Source organism: Sardina pilchardus, chromosome 10 (assembly GCF_963854185.1).
Source record: "Sardina pilchardus chromosome 10, fSarPil1.1, whole genome shotgun sequence".
NCBI classification, from domain to species: Eukaryota; Metazoa; Chordata; class Actinopteri; order Clupeiformes; family Clupeidae; genus Sardina; species Sardina pilchardus.
Genome location: NC_085003.1, coordinates 2,414,065 through 2,436,113, shown reverse-complemented (window position 1 = coordinate 2,436,113; position 22,049 = coordinate 2,414,065). Strand labels below are relative to the sequence as shown.

At 42.5% G+C, this 22,049-nt stretch overlaps 2 protein-coding genes across 4 annotated transcripts in view; one reads left to right on the top strand and one right to left on the bottom strand.

Annotated features, from left to right (window-relative positions):
• rpgrip1l (RPGRIP1 like) overlaps nt 1–8,174 on the bottom strand; it is a 15,018-nt gene extending 6,844 nt beyond the window's left edge. The window contains exons 1-19 of the mRNA XM_062546605.1: nt 8,087–8,174; nt 6,396–6,532; nt 6,165–6,290; nt 5,881–5,972; nt 5,630–5,774; nt 4,923–5,233; nt 4,641–4,746; nt 4,307–4,450; nt 3,817–3,922; nt 3,215–3,361; nt 2,640–2,713; nt 2,390–2,529; nt 1,990–2,096; nt 1,830–1,880; nt 1,550–1,723; nt 1,336–1,453; nt 786–1,238; nt 540–682; nt 17–377 (exon numbers count right to left, since the gene is read on the bottom strand). Coding sequence (XP_062402589.1) covers nt 17–377; nt 540–682; nt 786–1,238; nt 1,336–1,453; nt 1,550–1,723; nt 1,830–1,880; nt 1,990–2,096; nt 2,390–2,529; nt 2,640–2,713; nt 3,215–3,361; nt 3,817–3,922; nt 4,307–4,450; nt 4,641–4,746; nt 4,923–5,233; nt 5,630–5,774; nt 5,881–5,968 — 2,668 coding nt within the window. The 5' untranslated portion in view covers nt 5,969–5,972; nt 6,165–6,290; nt 6,396–6,532; nt 8,087–8,174. The remainder of the gene's footprint in view (nt 1–16; nt 378–539; nt 683–785; nt 1,239–1,335; nt 1,454–1,549; nt 1,724–1,829; nt 1,881–1,989; nt 2,097–2,389; nt 2,530–2,639; nt 2,714–3,214; nt 3,362–3,816; nt 3,923–4,306; nt 4,451–4,640; nt 4,747–4,922; nt 5,234–5,629; nt 5,775–5,880; nt 5,973–6,164; nt 6,291–6,395; nt 6,533–8,086) is intronic.
• Nucleotides 6,270–22,049, top strand: bmal1a (basic helix-loop-helix ARNT like 1a). Of its 3 annotated transcripts, none has more exons than XM_062546608.1 (19): nt 6,270–6,333; nt 13,631–13,695; nt 13,849–13,993; nt 14,086–14,106; nt 15,353–15,391; nt 15,554–15,592; nt 15,859–16,016; nt 16,405–16,484; nt 16,579–16,671; nt 16,759–16,876; nt 17,354–17,503; nt 17,897–18,143; nt 18,511–18,617; nt 18,739–18,889; nt 19,095–19,180; nt 19,565–19,673; nt 19,832–19,925; nt 21,103–21,196; nt 21,322–22,049. In XM_062546608.1, the coding sequence occupies exons 2-19, from the start codon at nt 13,683–13,685 to the stop codon at nt 21,477–21,479; spliced, it is 1,902 nt and encodes a 633-aa protein (XP_062402592.1). In that variant the 5' UTR covers nt 6,270–6,333; nt 13,631–13,682; the 3' UTR covers nt 21,480–22,049. The 3 variants fall into 3 exon arrangements, with proteins under 3 accessions (XP_062402592.1, XP_062402590.1, XP_062402593.1); XM_062546606.1 differs by lacking the exon at nt 6,270–6,333 and adding an exon at nt 8,373–8,502; XM_062546609.1 differs by lacking the exons at nt 6,270–6,333; nt 15,353–15,391 and adding an exon at nt 8,373–8,502.

Genomic DNA, 22,049 nt, shown 5'->3' with positions numbered 1-22,049 from the left:
TTGTAACATTACATACCAGTAATGGATTTATCATGGGCAAGGGATAGCAGTGGAACTCCAGCTTTTCCCAAGTACAACTGTTCACCTGCATCCTGGTCATCAAAGACATAGAAGAAGAGTGTCTCTGCCCTAAGATAGCGATCGAGGTCAGCGTTCATTTCCAAAGGGAAGCCCTTGCAATCGTCAAAATAAGCATTATTACTGCTAGCAATGATTGGTGTATCATGATCAGGAAAGTCGTAAAGTTTGTAGACCACATATGGGCTTGGCTGATCGTTCAGCCCTCGAGATTTCAGGTTGCTGCAACAGCGCACTGTGACATAGAGCTCATTGAGGCTGCCCTCTGTGAGAGATGGGGAAGGATTCACAGAAGCAGTCTGGAGAGAGAGAGAGAGAAAGCGAGAGAGAGAGAAAGATGAAAACATCACATCTAAATATGTGTGCATCTCTGTAATCAAGACTGACAGCACAGGACACAAGCAAACACATAAAAACATGTAAGTGTCTCTGGTGCAAGTATCTGATTGTGTGGGCAGTACCTGAGTGTCCTGACTCATGCTGGAGCTCAGGTAGCCCATAGCTTTGATCCTCTCTTTGTAGAGGCGCATGGCCTGCTCCATAGGAACCCGCAGGCGGAGCCAGTAGTCCAGAGTCCCAAAAGCCTGGGTCTCCCCTTCAACACCTTCCAATACAAATGACCAGTATTAGCTGAAAGTGAGAGAACCTCAAAGGACCTTCTCAACTAATCTCAACTTCAGTGTTTTCAATGAGTCCCCCATACTCACCCACAAGATGTAAGGACCCAAACACTTTCCCATTGCGGTCCAACAATTGGTTGAGACGCAAATGACCAGCTGCTACTGTCCGATAGTCCACGCCCTCTGCCAGCTGGGTCTCCACGACAACGGTGCTGGTGTGAAGGTACTGCAGGAAGAGGTCGTCCGTGCGCACCAGGTGCTGAGAGGTGAAGCCGTAGGCTGGATGGGCACCTCGCACCACGGGAGTGGACTGGATCTCAAAGTCAAAGAAGGCGAATGTGCAGAAGGTGGAGGGGTCAGGGTCACCCAGCTGCCCCAGGGCCTCAGGGGAGAAGCGAGCGTTGCCCAGGTGGATCTCCAGGAGGTTCTCTCCTCTTTCCAGGTGGATGGTTTCATCAAACTCATCTGCTGTATCCTCCTCGGTCACCTCAGGTCTGAACACGTGGGATTTAGTGCCATAAGCAACGTCTCGGAGCTGAGCTGTAAAGAGACACAAAAAGAGATTTAAAACTCACAGGAGTTTTGAGGTTAGAAACAATGACATTTCAACTGAAATGACTGCAATAACCAAGCAAACCTTCTAGTTTCCTGATTTTAGCAGCTCTCATGTCTAGTAGGTGGGCAAGTTTCTCAAGCTTCATTTGACTCTCCAGCTTCAAGTCATCTAATTTGCGGTTAACTGCTTCAACTTCAGTCTATTCAGGACACAAAAAACAAGCATATGTTCATACAGCTTAAGAACAACACTTTGGTACTCTCTTGGCTCTAACATATCTTCTCTGAATCTTTACCTGATAGTCTTTATTAATCTTGTGTTGCATGAAGAGCAAGTTCCTAGTTTTCTCAAGCTCTTCAACAGTCTCAGCATGGGTGGCCTGCAACTCCTTCATGGAACTCTCCAGATCCACCCTACTGTGCTCTTTCTCCAGAAAATCCAGATCGCCCCTCTTCTGAACCTTACGGACCTGAGGAAACAACGGTAAGAGTTTAAACAATGCAGAGAGAACTATAACCGTGACAACCTATGGTTAGGAGAAGAAAAAGCTGTTATTAGCATGATTTTATGGATACCTTAATAAGCATCAGTGCCTCACTGAGTTCAGCTGCGTCAACATCGCTCTCCTGAAAATCAGCAATTAAAAACATCACCCAACACAAATCATGACAATCACACATATTGCATGGATGCAGTGACTGAAACGGCCATATCAGCTTTTTTCACTTCATGTACCTTTGTGAAAAACTTCATACGCTCTTGAAGCTCATCCAGTTGGTGTTTCTGCTCTAAGTAACGCAACTGAACTTGTGAGTTTTCCTGTGACAATTTTTCATTTGTATCTGAGAAAAGAAACAAGTCAGATATGGTTTCTGTAACCAGGGATTACACAAAACTTTAGATAAAAAAAACTGTGGTATCTTGGTATAAAATGTCAGAACTTCACCAATAACTTTAAGTCAATAACTCAAAGTCAAGAGAAAGTCCAATGAGAACAACGTGAAAGGCAGAGCCTTTGAAAGACAGCTGTCTCCGCTACAAATGGAGGCCAGGCAACCCAATGAGCAATTTCAAAATACAGCCGTGCTAATTAGCAATAACATTCCCATATGATCAGATGTATTTCACCAAGTACCTCTCTCTGCCTTGATCTTGTCAAGAATCTCATTCTTGTCAGTTAGGTCTGATTTCAGTGCCATTTCCAGCTGGGCAATCTGAAGTTTGAGCTGCTGCTCTCTTGTCTTCCATTTCTGCTCCTGGCTCACGTCGAAGGCACTGTTTTAAAAAGACACATCCGAAGCATTATCAGAGATTACTGCTAAATGACAAAGAAGGGCAAAAGAAAGAACAGAGAAAGACAGAGGAAAAAAAGAGATATTTCCCACCTGTTCACCAATTTATCACAGTTTTCTTTTAACAGATCTCTCTCCTTCTCCAGGTCCACAATCTGGTCTTTCAGCTACGTGCCATAAAGACTGTTAGTCACATGTACAGTGGTGCGACAACATCTGGGAACTATTTCAATGTTTCTATATCCTATTTTTTATTTATTTATTTTTTATAAAAAATGAGATCAGATCTTCCAAGCAGATGAACATCTCTATTGGATTGAGGTCCTGATTTTGATTCAGCTATCTCAAATCATAATACAGCTCAAAGACAGATAGCCTGACATTCAGCTGCAGAACGGCACAATGTAGGATTCATCAATCAGTTAATTTAAATATGTGGCTCATAAATGTTCTGCACACAGATTGCATGATCTTTCTTTACATATGCAATTCATCCATTACATATGACATGGCTAGATTCACAACATAGCAAGTTACCATGCAAAGAAAGCTTAAACAACCATCAACAATGCCTAAGCCATTAAGCACACAGCTTTGAAATAGTGTAAAGCAGGGGGGAGATTTAACAGTAAGCTCATTTGCAACATGTTCAGCAGGATCAGATGTACCTCCTCTATCCTCCTCTGTTCCAGAACCTTTAATTGTAACTGGCTCTCCAGATTCAGGTTCTTGAGACGCTCTTCCCTCAGCTGTTCAGTCAGTTCATCTACCTTAGCCATTACCATATCATGGCTGGCCTTCAGAGTCCTCTGGATCTGCAACAGTAATAAAACAACCTTCAGACCCAGGCCGATATTATCAATAACCAACAATGACAGACTAATGTGTGCTTCTCATTTGGTCTTTTATAAATCCTCCCTTCCTTCCTCGGTCCTCGTCCTCACAGATCTACATAAAGAATGATGGGGCAACAGTGGGATAGTCTATCCAGGGTTAGTTATAGATCAGTGGGAACAAGCCTAGAGTATCGAGCATCAAGGATCAAGGAGAGATGTACCCTTTTGTCCTATGTGGGAGGCACATGCAATATTTACATTGACCAGCAGGGGGCATACTATGATCTTAAAAAGCAATTATTCATCATTCAGCCATTGATCGTTCGATTATGTAAAAAATCTGCAAGACACCTCAATCTGAAGTAACTTGTTATTCTATGAAACAGAGATATAGCAAAATCAGCTTTTTGTGTGTGTTATTTTGAATTTCTTACTTTTTGAAGTTGTAAAAATCTTTCTTCGAGCACAATAAAAGCATTCCCCTTCTCAGCCAGTTGTTTCTGAAGTTTGATCAGTTCAACGTTATCTTTGATAGTTGATCTGGAAAACATATCGTAAAAACCTTTCATCAACATGATTATAAAACCAACTAGCTATAAGTAGTAATGACCTGACATGGTTAACTCAACAGCAAGCTGATGCCACCTCAGATGGCTCTACTGAAAAGTGCATGCTTTTGGGTTGCCTCCCTCACTAGTGACCAACTGAGTAAATAAGAGTGTGAGGTACCTCTGGCCACTGGCCTGCTGCCTCCCTCACTAGTGACCAACTGAGTAAATAAGAGTGTGAGGTACCTCTGGCCACTGGCCTGCTGCCTCCCTCACTAGTGACCAACTGAGTAAATAAGAGTGTGAGGTACCTCTGGCCACTGGCCTGCTGCCTCCCTCACTAGTGAACAACTGAGTAAATAAGAGTGTGAGGTACCTCTGGCCACTGGCCTGCTGCTCCCTCAGCTGGAGCAGAGACTCCTCATACTCCCTCTCTCTCCTCCTCAGCTGCTCCCTGCATGCTTCTGTCATTCTCTCCATCTCTTCCATCTGGGCTCTCTGGCTCTCAATCACATTCTCTCTACCAACAGAAAGACAGAAGGCAGACAGAGACAAGCACATGTGAACAATCGCTCTTAACAGTCAAATAACTAACTAACAAATAATAAATAACTAAACTACAAATAACTAAACTAACAAACAATAAGTATATAACTGATTATTTCAAACGGTTCAAAAGTTAATAATAGATAATAAAATTGTTCACATACAGGTTTCGTATTTCAGCTCTGGCATCATCTAGTAAACTGTGGCCATAACGTGGAAGCAGGCCGTGAGGTGGACGAGCACCTATGTCTGCTTCTGCACTCCTGGTGGCTGGAAAGAGTCAGAGGAAAACGTACTTACTAACTCTAGTACTTTGCTCAAGAAATGTCCAAATAAGGTTAGAGGTCATGACCAATGATTACAGGTTTACAGGTTCAAGCCTCAGGTGGGAAAGGAAGACTCTCCCCCTGACAACCCTGCAATAGTTCTGAGGCCATAACATGCACCTCTGGTCTGAGTGTTGGCAGTGTCGTCTGGCATGGTAGAGAAGTCGTCCCTCAGCCTGCGGAGGCCCGTGTTGACCCGTGACTGGACATGGCCATAGGGAGTGGGACGGCGACTCTGCACCTGAAGCTGCTGCTTGGCACTTAGCAGTCGCTGTTTGAGACCCTCATTCTGTTTTTCGAGCTGATGGACCTTCTCCTGAAGCTCCTCCATCATCTCCTCCATCTCCACATCCCGACCTGCAACCATGCCCGAGGACGTGTGCTCCATGCGCTTACGGTCCTTCACCAGCCGGATCAGCTTAGTGGCCATTCTATCAGCATGCAATAATGATAAAGACAGACACACACAAGTCCAGACACCAATGCAGGGTTCCAATAAATTAAAACTGGTCAAGAACAACATGAAAAGAAATGCATAAAACAGTATAATGCTAATAAATATAGGTTGTTTTATTTCTTTGATTGTTTATGGATGTAGCCTGCAATGTATGTTTTTAGTTTTTTCAAATAATGAATTCAGTGTCAGCTTAGTTAGGGAGTCATTAACACAATATATGGCCCAATAATGTGGGATTCTACTTAAAATAAAGTAGGTTAGAATATCACATATGCAATTTAGGCTACATGTGATGGATACTGCAGTAAAATGTCTGTAGCTTCAGTCTAAAACCACCCACCGCACCCCACATGCGTGTATCCATTTGTACCTCTTGATCTTGTCCTCCTGTTTATGAGTATGCTGTTTCAGCAAAAGGTTTTCCTCGTGCAGACGGAGGTAGCGATCCTCCAGCTCCTCCCGGCTGACTTTTGACACTGCTTGCCTTGCCTTGGCATTCTGAGTAGTCAGATATTCTGTGGAAAGGATTTCACTTAAATCAGTCAACATGTCTGTCTGGTGTGACCTACTGTAAGAATCACGTCCATCTATCAACTAAACAGAGATCCCAACAACCCAGACCTGATGTCCCAACTCCTGCGAAATTCATCGATATGTCTCTGACTGGGGCGTCACCTGCCGTTTCATCTGCAAAGCTAGAACGTGACATATTTCTAGAAAAAGAACAAAGCAAGTTAGAAGCAGTGCGTTACCGTTACCTTGTGTCGAGGGGATTAGGGTGATAACCTTACACCACTAAATTAGCTAATTTGACAGCTCACTTACTGATCTGCATAAAACACTAATGTTCGATATGTAAAGTTACTACAAATATCTATGTCATAGACTAATGTTGGTTAACTTACGTGGTTGTCTTCTGTGCTGATCTTTAATTCGAATAACACTCAAAACAATATCAAAATCAGCGCATCGTCCTCCTCCTCTCTTACATCGGCTAGCAATGACAACGAGGCATTCCAGAAGAGATGACTCTAAACAACAAAAAGGACACTTTTATTAAGATTTAAGGCTCAGGTAAGTTAAAATGTTTTCCCATTAACATGCCAAAATCACCAAAAAACAAACCAAACACATACCATATGGGTGCAAGTCAGAACGCTACCGACCAACCATCGGCGCCTGTTATCCACAACAACAGTTGCTAACCAATTCTTCTCGATTTGAGTTGCAGCCATCACTCACCACTTGGCAAAGACTAGTGCCATCTACTGGCCTGGAGTAAAACCATAGACAGTAAAAGATAAGAAAACATGTTTCCTCATTTATAAAAACCCTAAATCCGGTGCATTTCATAGAGTAATGACAAAATGCCAAATGGTTTTGTAATATGCATGCGGATCAATGGACATTACAGACAGTCCACTCTGCACTCTGCATTGCTCAAATCAATCAACTTGCTGATTTATGAGAGTCTCTGCCAAAAACCTGTGATGTCACTGAACTAGCTTGTTTCTTTCCTCTATGTTCTCCATCACTTTCCTTGCAACAGCAATTTCTGTCAAACAGAAACTGTAATTTATATAACAATTGAGGAAGCGTGGTCTGTCACAAGAGCTGTTGCAACCTGTGCCCACCCATCACTGTTTACTGCTGCTACAAGAGGATAGTGGCATGCTGGGGAGGAAGCACTAGGAGGAGGGATGCTGGGCGACTAGACAGGCTGGTAAGGAAGGCTGGCTCTGTTGTGGGAGCTGATCTGGAGTGCATCACTTCAGTATCAGACAAAAGGACCCTGAACAAGCTACACAGCATCCTGGACAATGACTGTCATCCACTCTACAGCATTATCATACAGCAGAAGAGCTTGATCAGCTGGAGACTACGCTCCATGACATGCACAACAGACAGACTGAGAAAGTCATTTGTACCCAGGGCCATACAACTGTACAATGCTTCACTGAAGGGAAAAGGAGAGTTGGACTTCTATGCATAGTATATCTGCACCTCCACCCTCTTATACACTTACATGGCATGACTTACATGTCTACCCTCATGTCTAACTCTTATATTATTACTATGTTAAGTTTATTTTAATTGTCCATATATTTATATTAGTACTGTTATTATTATTACTATGCTTACATTTTGTACTGTACATATTTATTACTGGTCACTAGAATTTTATCTTGCACTGTTGCACTGTTGGACTTATTTGCACTACCAACTTGACACACACCTCAGACTGGATCACAGTACCAATCCTCAGTACATTCATGCATACCTTATCTATAGTATTCTACTGCTCCTTTAGTCATTGTTGATTGTTGATTGTTGATTTGCTTTTTAATCTTCCTGTTTACATTGTTTACATTGTACTGTATGTTGTGTGTGGTGTCTTAAGCTGCTGGGACCTTGAATTTCCCCTTGGGGATCAATAAAGTATCTATCTATCTATCTATCTATCTATCTAGTGAATAGTGGAGAAACGTGTTCTTCAGAGATGTTGAGGTCTTTTTGAATTCACACAAGGAATTTGGCAGCTATTGGTGTCACTCTTAACATCAAGATAGGAGATACAGCAATCAACAAAAACATATTATAGACAAGACAAAGTACCCATTATATATACATTATATAAATGATATGCTATACGGCTCAACGTGGTGGGTTATATTAGGAATTATTAAGTGGGCAACAGCAAGCATTATGTCATTGTTTACATCCACCTTACATTTTTATTCAGCCTAGTTGGATAATTATGCAAGTTAACTAATTAATTCTGTGCATTCATTGGAGACATGTATCTACTCTACTTCAAAGTACTAACCAGAAATGCTTAAAGGTTAGGGCACTACAGGTGGAGTATCTTAAAATCGCGACGCAACACTTCGGATACACAACAGCACTTGGTACACACCCTCTTTACACAACCATCAACCCTGCTTAGTTCGCTCTATTTATTGGCTATGGGCATAGACTTAGAGGGTGATTTGCTATTCCATTGGATGATAGCGATGTCCTTTGTGGTTCTTACTGTGTAAACTGTGTTTTGATTGGCTGTAACACTACATGCCTTATTCCAGAGAAATGATTGGATAGAAATATAGGTTAGTGTTTCGACAGTCATGACGAAGAGAAGAAAGTAGGTCACAGACCGATGCCATTTATGTCACACATTTTTCAAGTAACGTTAGACTTCGCATCTGGGAAGTGAAAGCTACGTGATATGCCCTAAAATCAGAGGCAAGTATGGGTTTTGATGATTGGAAATGTTAATGTGTTCTTGTGTCGTATGAAGTCGATGAACAATGTATTTTCTCCTCTAGTGACATAGCTATCTATTGATTTGCAGTAGGAGGGGCATTCTCTTCTTCAGGGTTCTCCCTCTGTAGGTGGAGTAGGACAACTAGCTAAAGTGGTATTTGCTGTGGTGGGCTATGGTGCGATTTCTCAAATGATGGATTGGTCATTGTCACGAAAATGAGTACTTTGGCTACTCAGATCTAAGTCAATATTGTCTTGATTTGATTCCCTGAAGGGTCCTATGTTTCTCACGAACACTCACCATGGCTAGCGAGCCTTGGCATATCTGATTAGCTTCTATCCGGATAACTTCTGTCGAACATATTTGTCATAGTTTCATAACCTGGCATCGCTATATTAGCTATTCCACGATATTGAATTCTGGTGGATATCAAGTTTCCTTACTAGCGTTCAGTTAGATGTATTCTTCATGTTATGCCATTTGATCTACTCAAGTTGCAATTATTGTGCTTTTGCATTGACGTTAGCTTATGCTACGTTTCTGTTACGCTGCGCCGAGCTGCCAAAGTCCATACTAAGTAATGTTAGCTGATTGTAGACGGCTAATGTATTAACAACATTACATATCGGTGATGTAAGTTCGTCAATGTTAAATGTGCGTCATTACTTGTGGCGACGAGAATTAACTAAACATTTAATTAGTATTAAATGATGCCTCCCTTCCCGTCTGACGTCAGACTGGTAGAGAGATGGGGTGAATCATGATTGATGTGTATATCTGGTTATTACCTATGGTTATTACAGACACATTAACGTTATGCGGAAATATTAACACACTGACATTACGTGATTTTAATCAGATCTAGTTTTAATGTTGTGTTGTTAATTTTGAGATGGCTTCCTAGATGACAACCACAAAGGCTACGGATGATTAACTAAATTGTTTTTGTTGTAACTCCATGGTCATTACAGACACATAAAACATAAGGGTTTTCATTTTCGTAGCTGTCATGGATATGCAGAGTAGCCTACGTAGTTTTTTCGGGTAACTGGGACGATCTTTCATTGAGCAAATTGGCAATCCCTTGTTTATAAGGACACTGCGGCGCGTGTTTCCATATTCAAACACACACTGGATGACAATGTTTTTTAAAAAATGTTTTTATGCCTTCTGATATACATCAGATTCTCTACGATGCCACCGGCCCTGGCAACACAAAAAGGACACGCCAAGTTAATGTTAGCCAGTTTGATTCTAGAGAAGCCCATTTTTTTCACACGCCTTGGATATTTATGTAACTGTCTGCAGGTTGAGATAAAGAGTAAAGAATTGATGTTACGTTCGTTTAAAGATGCATATGCTGTTGTGGTAAATTACCCTAAATGAATTTCAAGTGACGTTAATGCTTCCAAAGATGAGGATTGAGTTAGGCATGGGTGTCCCGCAGGTCATAGTAGGCTATGTGAGTACAGCACAGCAGTGTGGGAATATGGCTCAGAGTCAAATAAGAAGATGCCATCACCAGTAAAATGCACTATAATTCATTCAATTCAATGTCATTACTGTGCACTTGCTGACAGACGAATAAGGGGCTCAGTGAAGTGTACAGTTTTGCATTTGTAGTTTTTTTCTTTAGCCTTATCTATGATCAACACCAAGTAATAAAATGGGATTCCCAGGGATGGAAAAATGTATAGCCTATTTGGTGATACATCGAATATGTAAACTATTGTGAGACTCTGAAGTTAAAAGTTAAAAGCCTTTGCCTCATAAAAAGTGATATGTGGCCCATATTGCTCAAAACTCACCTTTTGAAAATGTGTCAATGAATGCTGGTGGCAAGTGGTTACAGTGTGAGGAAAATGGTTTAAATATTGGCTCACTTCCAAAAACTGTCTACGCACTATTGCTTTCTGTAATTTAGATCAATACTTAGCTTTTCTTTGTCAAGCGTTTTTACATCTTACCATGGAATATATTTGAAGCACTTACTTTAAAGTTCCGAGTAAACTTTCTAACCCCTTAAAAGGTGCACAGCTTTTAAAAGTGGAGTGCACAATTCTAAATTACATATTCATTGAATTGCTTTTCATGATCCTCTACGACAGGGGTAGGCAACCTATGGCACGGGTGCCACTGCTGGCACGCCGAGGCATAATCACTGGCACGTGCCACCAGCATCAGCAAAAAAAAAATCTCAGACTGACGAAGTGACAAACTACAAACCCCAGATAAAAAAAGCTCAGCCAAAAAAAGCAAGGACAGGGATCACACTGACTGGTAGGCAAGATATACCTTATAATTGAGACATATAGCCTATGATTCATTTTAGCCTCAGCCCACATGGTTTAGTTAAATAGGCCTGCTGTTGCCTATAAAATGTTGTGGCCGTTTCGTTTGTTATGCATGGCTATAATAATAATAATAACAATTACATTTTTATTTTATTAGCACATTATCAATGTAAAGTAAAATTCCAAATTTGTAGAAGTATATTCCCGTTGTTTGTGTGTGTTTTTTAACCATTATTGTTAATAGTGGCACACTCATTGACTAGAAATTTTGAAGTTGGCACTGGAGGTCTCAAAGGTTGCCGACCCCTGCTCTACGACATCAACCAAGCACTTAACAGTGAAGGGGGCGGGGTGTAGCATCCACATCTCTACCCACTCAGCAGTACACACATTAAAAACAACTTTGTTGTTTGTTCACAGTCATGGGTCTGTAAATAGGAACCAACACAAGCCATAAAGAGTCCCAGCTGACCAACGCTTCAGGAGCACAAAAGGGAGGGGTGGTGAAATATGATGGCTATTGATTGAGCACAAATATCTGAAATCTTTTGCAATGCACGAATCGCTGACTGCATCTTTAGATATGTTTTGTCAAGCTCATATCACCTTTTTGTGCTTCTGGCCTGTGTAACTAAGAACCCAACACTATAACTGTGTCATTTACATCTTATAATACATTGGAAGGATTTCCCCCCTATTCCAATGCATATGTATCTTTATATCAAGTACAGAGTAGTGAGATGGGGCTAATGTACTAAATAATAGTGGACTGTTGATAACACTGAAAATGATCAAAAGAATAAATGACCGTGTAAACTAATCTAAATCGAAAAATAGAAAATAAAGGTTACTACTGTAAATAATATCAAGGCTGCACCCAGAGAACACACCATGCAATGGTAACAAAAGGGAAAATTCCTTCATTCAGGCAGCTCATGAGTCCGATTGGCCCAATCCTCCACTTTTTTTTGCCAATTTTTATGAAAATAGATCCAGTTGTTTTTACATAATCCAGCAAACACACAATCCACACAAAACACATAACCTCCTTGGTGGTAACAAAGGAGAAATGGTAACATGTTGAATTTTAACTGTAATTTGAATTTGCATTCATTGGCATGTTAACCAACATTAAATGTTTAGCTTCTTTATGCTTAAGTCATGGTCACACTTAAATGATTTTGTCACCACAATCAAACTGCTCAATGGCTTGTTTGGACGTTGGCAAATGCAATTTATACAAAGATGCACAGCCAGAAACCCAAAACAGTAATGGCAACATTGCTTATTTACTGTGCGTTGTGCTTTACAATGATAGCCAGCATTAACCCGCTGATTTACGATGTTAGTCATGAATTACAATACAACAGGGCGTCTCTTGCCTGATCTAGCCAACCTCAAATTCTTATCGGCATTCTTATCAGAATTTGAGTCTGGTAATCATTTGGAAAAATTAAATTAAATTATAACAGTTACCTGCACCTCGTTTTTGGTGTGCGTTTGCACCTCTCCTTCAACGTGTTTCAACCTAGTCAGGAAGCCAGCCCAAATTCACCCTGGCCAGAAAATGTGAGGAGGTCTAAAGCCTTAATTGTGGTTGCATTTTTTAAAGTTATTGTACTGTCAATATCTTGTATAACAGAAGCGATACTGGAATATCTCTCTTCTCCAGTGGCAGTAATTTTGTTGTAAACACATACACATTGGCACATCTTAACCGGGCATATAGACTTCTCCAGATGGAAGTCTGTATGCACCCCCCCCCCCCCCCCCTACATTTTGTGAGTAAGATAAGTTCTAAGCACAGTCTAATAGACTTCTGAAGTTTGCCTACAAAAAGTACCCCAAGCTGCCATTTTTGCCCATATAGAGAGATATAAGGGTGTTAATCAAAGTTACCTATGGTAAGTTGCAGTGCAAGTTCGCTCTGGGGTAGCATGAATCAAAGTTTGCCGTGAGGACAAAAGTGTTTGGAGCAAAATGTCTGCATTTCAGACCTCTTTGTCCTCATGAGAGTTTAACAGGTAACGATAATTCAAAATCCCCATGTTTTTTCCCCAAGGAAAATTGCAAGATTTTGGATTTCCTTATATTGGCAAGCTTTTTTGAAGGCGAACTTCAGAGGTCTTTGCAAAAAAGCCTAAGCAGAAATTGAAGTCATTCAACATTTAAGATCAGTCAAGAGAAGCAGTTACTGTCTTTACTTGTGTTTATAAGATAGTTACAGTAAGAAGTAATCATAGTAAGTTTGTGAACCAAGAATGCTGTTGAATGCATAATTCCCGCCGTGAATAACCAAAGCAGTTCTGCAGTTCTGACATAAATAAGAACAGATGTTCTCCTATGTTCTTCTATGTACTTTTATGTATCTACTGTTGATGTATATTTGATGGACACTTTGTACGATTGTTGCTGTTGTTTGAAGTTGATGGGTAGCTAGCTACAGAATAAACTGCAACAGTTTGCCACTTTTTGAAGAACGCTTTTATCAGTCAACTAGTTGGTCAAAAGTAATTTTGATAAATGGGCTGGAACACATTACAAAAATTAAAGAACTTTTCCCAGCATGATGACATTTCAGGATATATCTGTGCAACACCAGTTTGCATGTTAGCAAACTTCTAGCAGTGGCAACAAGGCTCTGGGTGGTGTTTTCAATGCCTTTAGGTAGCTACAGTAGCTCACTAGTTTTTGGCCAGAACCTATACAGTCTATGGCCAGAACCCACATTTCCGTCTGCAATAAACCTGTTTTCAGCTCGAAGTGCCTAAAAACCTAATAACAAATGTTTAAAATGTACTTCTTTTTGTAGATCACAGACATTTTAGTGGATGGAAGGACATACTTTGATATCCTCGACCTGAATGAATCTCTGTGGTAAGTGTGCATATCTCATTAACTGCTAAATGTCCTTTTTCTCATTTGATGTCTGTTTCAACTGTGATTCCTGCCTCTCCACAAGTAGTAAGCTTAATCCATGTAAAGATAAAGTAGGAGATATTGAGTGTCTGTGCTGTTGTTTTGTTTCAGATCTAATGGCAGACCAAAGAATGGACATTTCCTCAACAATGAATGAGTTCATGTCCCCCAGCTCAACCGATCTAATAAGCAGCTCCATCAGCACACCAGGCATGGACTACAACCGCAAGAGGAAGGGCAGCACGACGGACTACCAGTGAGTAAACACCATAAAAAAATCACACGTGATGCAGATCTGTCTTCTGTTAGTGCACATTTTAAGAGTCTGTTTTTGTCTTTGTTTTGCAGAATTGATGGCTTTTCATTTGAGTGAGTATGGATAGTCGTGGCACTACACACAGCCTACACAGTCACAACTTTAGCACATTTAGAACCCTCTACATTTTGATGTCCTTATGAAAACGTTTCTGAGTTTACAAGTTTCGGTGTATAAATTGCCGTCATACTGTGACTGCTGACTGAGCGTTGGTGTATCTGCTCCCTCAGAGCCGTAGGCTTTATATACGGCTCCATGTTCCCTAGTGTTATAGCGCCCTCTAGAGGCTCAGTTTACTGATGTCTTAATGATGACCTCTCACCCTGGAAATGTCCTCTGTGAGTTGTTCAATGTACCCCTGCAACTCTTTATGACTGTATTGGATTCTGTAGCATAGTGTTTCCCAAACTGAGGAGGGCTGCACAGGGTGTTTGCTTCTTTGCCCTTAATAACACTTTTCCTGAAATAATAGGCTGTTTAAATTTGATTTCATTCTAAATGGTTCTAAACCTGACTATTTCATCTGCTGTTTTGCCCATTTGTCCATGTTGATAACATTTAAATTGGTCTGTTATTTGCAACTAACAGCCAATCACTCCTCAAACACTTCCCAACAACATAGTTGCATTCAGAAGTAGCAAAAAGGTGTCTGCTTCCTTTTACAATTACATGTATTAATTTGACACTTTTATCCAAAGCCACTTCTATATATCAATTATATTGCAAGAGCTGTTCTCCCCAGAGAAATTCGGGATTTAAGTGCCTTGCTCAAGGGCACAAAGGTGGGAGCCAGGAATTGAAAGCACAACCTTTCAGGCTGCTGCATGCCAGCTCAGCTTCTTTACCATTACTCTACCACTGCCTGTCCTGCATCATGCTATATTGATTATGCGTCAAAATACAAAAACAAACAAGTTTTTTGGTGGCGGGGGGCAATAATCTGCAATAATCTGTGCAGATTATTGCCCTTTAATTCACAATGTTTTGTTGTGGATTTTGTGTTCTTAATATTATGGTGGTGTGCCCTGTTATTTTCCATGGGAGATAGTGTGCTGCAAGAGAGAGACGTTTGGGAAACACTGCACTAGCAGAAACATGTTTTTTGAAAATCAGTTCACAAAGAGTTTGCCGGAATTGCGGTGTAGCGTCCTCACTGAATTTGATCAGGCTAGTCTGTGTACATACTGAGTTACATTTGTTTGAATTCGATCAGGCTAGTCTGTGTACATACTGAGTTACATTAGTCTGAATTTGTCAAATTTCCTATTCTCAAGCTAATGTGAATGTATGTCTTTTAAGGGATAGCATGGACACAGACAAGGATAATCAGCTTGGGAGGTAAAATCATTAAGACCATCGTCATTTTAGAATGCACAGTTACAGTATATATGGGAGAGATTTCAGTCACAGTATAATGGGTTGACCGTAACGTGACACTTGTTTTTTGGGGGATTTTTTTTAAAAGAAGATTAACATTTTTATGTTTTCTCTATTTTGCAGTGACTGTGCTGATCAACAAGGCCGGATTAAAAATGCCAGGTATGTGACCGTTATCAACACGTTAACACGCAAGAAGTGTGCACAGAAAAGTACAAGCTGTAGCTGTAATACAGTCTATCTAAATAGTCAGAATTTCACAGTAGCATAGCAGGCTAAAATGGTGGTGTATTAGTTGCTTATACAGGCTAATGTGATCCTGCGGATGATTACTGTGTCAGGTAGTTTCTGTTGAGACTGTTTGAGAGACAGGCAGTGGTTTGGGAAGAATGGCCTCTGACTTTGTGTTAACCTCCATCTGATCTCAGGGAGGCCCACAGCCAGATTGAGAAGCGTCGGCGGGACAAGATGAACAGCTTCATCGATGAACTAGCGTCTTTAGTGCCCACCTGCAACGCCATGTCTCGCAAACTGGACAAGCTGACCGTGCTGCGCATGGCTGTCCAGCACATGAAGACCCTCAGAGGTAAGACAGGGTGATCCTATCCACAGAATGACAGCTGGGGAATATTCATGTCATTCTTGGAGAGGCAGTACTAAACATGTCTATCACTTCAAGTACTATTTTTAAAGACACAAACTGCACTTACAACCAGAGGATGTGCTAAGGGGGCAGATATGTACATAGATCTGTCAGACCTGGTTTGCTACACTTCGAATGGAAGCAAAACGATTCCCAAGTCTGTTGCAGCTGCAGTCAGTCATGAACTCCAAGTTGCCTTTGAGTTGAGGCCATGGGTCATGTCATGGGTCTCCTGTTTTCCATGAGCACAGCTGGTCGCTGGTTGCTCTGCTGTGGATCAGCCTTTGTAGCCTCCCGCAGCTCTTAACCTTTACTGTCACTCTCTCTCCAGGGGCCACCAACCCGTACACTGAGGCCAACTACAAACCTGCATTTCTGTCTGATGACGAGCTTAAGCACTTAATACTAAGGGTGAGTTGAATCTCCCACCAGCCGTTTTTTTGTGCGTGTTTCACTGTTATCACAAGTGAGAAGATGTGACTGTTCCCTCTGTCTTCATATGCAGGCCGCTGACGGATTCCTCTTTGTTGTTGGCTGTGATCGCGGGAAGATCCTGTTCGTTTCAGAGAGTGTTTATAAAATCCTCAATTATAGCCAGGTACATATTGCAAAAGCTACACCATAGAACCATAGAATGTTGAATAATCATCATGCAGTGTCCGCTCACTACTGTTTTTGTTTCCAGAATGACCTGATTGGACAGAGTCTGTTTGATTACCTGCATCCTAAAGATATTGCCAAAGTCAAAGAGCAGCTGTCCTCGTCAGACACGGCACCGCGGGAAAGACTCATCGATGCTAAAAGTAAAGCTCTGAAAGACACTGAACATGGTTAAAGGAACTCGGCAACTATTTGGGAAATTAAGCAGATGCATAATTGGAACTACATTCTCATGTTGGCAATACTTGGAGGCAGTAACATGCACTCATTGTATCCATGTAGTCGTGCTTTGCCAACCTGAAAATATAGCTCTGAGTTTTTATCTGCTTAGAACATTGTTGTCTCATTTTACATTGCCATACACAAGTCACAACATGTACATTAGAACATGTTGGAGTTGTTAGAAAGTCTGTTTTGTCAGTAAATTATTTTAAGCAGATACAACCATGGAAAAGTATTACAATGTCATCTCCACAAAACTGAATGAGATTCTTAGTCAAATTGAAATTTCACTTGTTCTTAGCCACGCATTTTGTACATGTATAGCAGTATGGGAAGCAGTGGTTACCCTGACTCTAATGGATTCTCTCTCTCTCTCTTTCTCTCTTTCTCTCTCTCAGCTGGCCTTCCTGTGAAGACAGACATAACTCCTGGCCCGTCCAGACTGTGCTCGGGAGCCAGACGCTCCTTCTTCTGCCGGATGAAGTGCAACAGACCCTCTGTCAAAATGGAGGACAAGGACTTCTCCTCCACCTGTTCAAAAAAGAAAGGTTTGTAGAAAGAGTGGTTGAGTGAAGGCCCAAGGGCTGTGTGCAGTCTGAATGAGCTGCTGTAGTGTATCCCATTGTGGCTTTATGTAAATGAGAACATTGCACAGTAATTACTCTTCGCTGAATGGGGCATTGTTGGTCATGCAGAACAGCAGACAAGTAACAGAGGCCTCATGGAAGCTGTAGACTTCATTAATATTGCATTTTGCAAGGCAAAAAATAGTGACGATTAGATAGACTAGATTAGATTCAACTTTATTGTCGCTGAGTACAAGTACATAGACAATGAAATGCAGTTTGCGCATAACCATAAACTCTATCTATATTCTTGAAAGTGTCTTTCCTATTTTTGCCAAACAAGCTAATGACGTCACTTTCCCTTTGGCCCTTTAGCTGACCGCAAGAGCTTCTGCACCATCCACAGCACAGGATATCTGAAAAGCTGGCCGCCCACCAAGATGGGCCTGGATGACGACAACGAGCCTGATAATGAAGGCTGCAACCTGAGCTGCTTGGTGGCCATTGGCCGGCTCCACCCTCACATTGTGCCCCAACCGACGAACGGAGACATTCGCGTTAAACCCACCGAATACGTCTCCCGCCATGCCATAGATGGCAAGTTTGTGTTCGTTGACCAGAGGTGAGTGTGAGATGATGTGAAGTGGTCAGAGATGGAACACTTTAGATTTGAGCTTGACATCAGTGAGCCGTAAATAGTATAAACAAGCGCACTGGACTGCACTTCAAATACTTCACGGAGTTCTACAGCAGATGTAAACACACAGAGCATCATGACATGACACAGTGCTAAATGTCAGTTGCTGCTCTGAATAGTCCATGTGACTAAATAGTCCACAGACAATAACAGCTCACCGTCTCTCTCTATTTCCACTTAAGAAATCCCAAAGTAATTTTTAAAATGTGTTTTGATATCAGTTAATGCATTTGAGTTGACAGTAATGCTATTGTACAATTAGTTGTTAATCAAAGTTTTTCTCTTTGTTTAGGGCCACAGCTATACTTGCATATTTACCCCAAGAGCTTCTAGGTACTTCCTTCTATGAGTATTTCCACCAGGATGACATTGGACACCTGGCCGAATGTCACAGACAAGGTATCATTTCATCAGTAGCATAATTTGACAAAGATATGACTCCAACTGTAAGATGGTTTCTAATTGAGAAGCTCTAAGTGGTTCTTGTTGAAGTCTGACGTGCTGTCTTGTGCACTTCCAGTGCTGCAGATGCGGGAGAAGATCAACACAAACTGTTACAAGTTCAAGATCAAGGACGGCTCCTTCATCACCCTGAGAAGCCGCTGGTTCAGCTTCATGAACCCCTGGACTAAAGAGGTGGAATACATCGTCTCCACAAACACCGTGGTCTCGTAAGTCCAACCACATTCTGCTCTTTATGGCACATTCATATAGGGATCAGTGTACATGACCTCTTCCAAATTAAGTCTGAATTTGTGCTTCTTGTGGTTAAATATTTTGGGTTTGTGAGAAATTTGAATAGTGAAATAAATAGTAACTGTCAACCAATAAATGGGTTTCGTGTTTGTGAATTTTAAACAAGTCCTCTCTCCACAGAGGGAGTGTGCTTGATGGAGCCGATCCCAATTACCCTCAGCCAGCGTCATCGCCTCAGAGCATGACATCAGAGCTAACATCAGAGGGTGAGCTTCATCATAGCGCTCCTCTTCTCTGTATGCTTTCCTTCAGTTGTCTTTTGGTGTTCAGTTATAGTAAAAAAGTGTGTGCACATCCCAGGTCAAGGTGCAGAACAAGAGTAAATCGTAAAAAATGTTTGCACACTTGAAATCCTTCTTTTTGGTTTTATTTTCTTTTCTTTAGCACAGAAATGACGTTTTGACTGTGTGGTCTTCTTCAGACCTGAATCTTTTAATCGTTTATAGCCACACTGATGTTTTGCCAAACTCCAAAGTGAATGCTCTTGATGCACAGAGATGTGGGCGGGGCAGAAGAGGAGGGGATTGTGAAGTGTTGATGATGACGAGATGGTGATGTGTGTGTGTGTGTGTGTGTGTGTGTGTCCACAGGAGGAGGGAGGCGTGCTCTTCAGACGGTGCCTGGCATTCCTGGGGGCACGCGTGCTGGAGCTGGCAAGATCGGCCGCATGATCGCTGAAGAAGTCATGGAGATCCAGAGGTGAGGGAAAGTGTGTGTGTGTGTGTGTGTGTGTGTGTGTGTGTGTGTGTGTGTGTGTGTGTGTCCACTACAGTCTTCTATCTCATTTCAGTGAAGTGCAATAAGAAAGTGTAGTCCCCTTATCTGACCCTGGTCCATGTCCTCCTTTTGTGTGGTAGAATTCGCGGCTCGTCTCCCTCCAGCTGTGGCTCCAGCCCTCTGAACATCACCAGCACGCCCCCGCCTGACACCTGCTCGCCCGGGGGGAAGAAGGTCAGTGCCCAGGGGAGCCGAGCGGAAGTGTGCTCCGTAGCTCCAGCACCACACACACACACACACACACGTCAGCACACTTCACTTCCACACACACACACACACACACGTCAGCACGCTTCACTTCCACACACACACACACACGTCAGCACACTTCACTTCCACACACACACACACACGTCAGCACGCTTCACTTCCACACACACACACACACGTCAGCACGCTTCACTTCCACACACACACACACACACACACGTCAGCACGCTTCACTTCCACACACACACACACACGTCAGCACGCTTCACTTCCACACACACACACACACACACACGTCAGCACGCTTCACTTCCACACACACACACACACGTCAGCACGCTTCACTTCCACACACACACACACACACACACGTCAGCACGCTTCACTTCCACACACACACACACACGTCAGCACACTTCACTTCCACACACACACACACACGTCAGCACGCTTCACTTCCACACACACACACACACGTCAGCACGCTTCACTTCCACACACACACACACACACACACGTCAGCACGCTTCACTTCCACACACACACACACACGTCAGCACGCTTCACTTCCACACACACACACACACACACACGTCAGCACGCTTCACTTCCACACACACACACACACGTCAGCACGCTTCACTTCCACACACACACACACACACACACGTCAGCACGCTTCACTTCCACACACACACACACACACACACGTCAGCACGCTTCACTTCCACACACACACACACACGTCAGCACGCTTCACTTCCACACACACACACACACACACACGTCAGCACGCTTCACTTCCACACACACACACACACGTCAGCACGCTTCACTTCCACACACACACACACACACACACGTCAGCACGCTTCACTTCCACACACACACACACACACACACACACACACACACACACACACACGTACACACACACTCGACACACTTCACTTCACTGATCAGGATATCACCATGTCTGCATGATACAAGTCGTGATGGACTCATGTCTTATGAAAGGCTTTGCTGTGTCGTATGTATAACCAAACTCACTGTAATCTGAGTGGGTGGTGGGAATGATTTGTCATTTGGAGGATGTTGCCTTCTCACCTTCTCATGGTTATGATTTCTGTATCGTGTGCAGATTCAGAACGGAGGAACTCCAGATCTTCCCTCTGGAGGAATGGTGTCAGGACCGGACTCGATAGGATACCCATACTCTAACAACTCAATCATGAGTAAGTTACGGCTTTGTGTGTGTGTGTGTGTGCGCGCGTGCGTGTGTGTGCGTGCGTGCGTGCGTGTGTGCGTGTGTGCTAACATGATGATCCTTTATTTATTCTTTTTCCGTTCCTACTTGTAGGTGACAACTCCCACCTGAGTATTGACATCATGGACGAGCCTGGGTCCAGCAGCCCCAGCAATGACGAGGCAGCCATGGCGGTGATCATGAGCCTGCTGGAGGCCGACGCTGGCCTGGGAGGCCCGGTGGACTTCAGTGACCTGCCCTGGCCCCTGTGAGGGGAGGACGGGGCGCTCTGTCGGACTGAAGGGGGAGGGGGAGGGGGAGGGGGGAGGGATGCCTAGACGCCAGCAGGTTATGGAAACTCCTGGACCTGAGAAGTTGCCACCTCATGGAGGCATATCAGCAGGAAGCATGCCACTGCCCCGGTGCTGCTGAAAGTGAGAGGTGCAGGGCTGTTGTCAAATAGGAACTCGTACTCACACACACCACATACACACACACATACACAGAACACACATGCTTCAGTTCACACATACGCCTTCCCCTGCCAGACGTACTTCCATACTGTGTGTTCACAACAACATGCAAGTAAAGGCCCTCCTGTCTTCTGTATTGACGGGATCCGTCCCCTCATGCTCTAATCCCTTGAAGAAAGTCTCATTTTTGTTTTAGTGTTTTGATGTTTTTACACTACAAATGGTTTCAATGTTAAATATTCTTTATGTGAATTGTATCAAATCTTGTAATTCTATCATGTAAGAAATATTAATGCAAAGTATATATGGTAAAGTGTATTGTATCAGCAGTGAGATATTTTTAAAATAAAAGATATTTGTTTCTCTTGC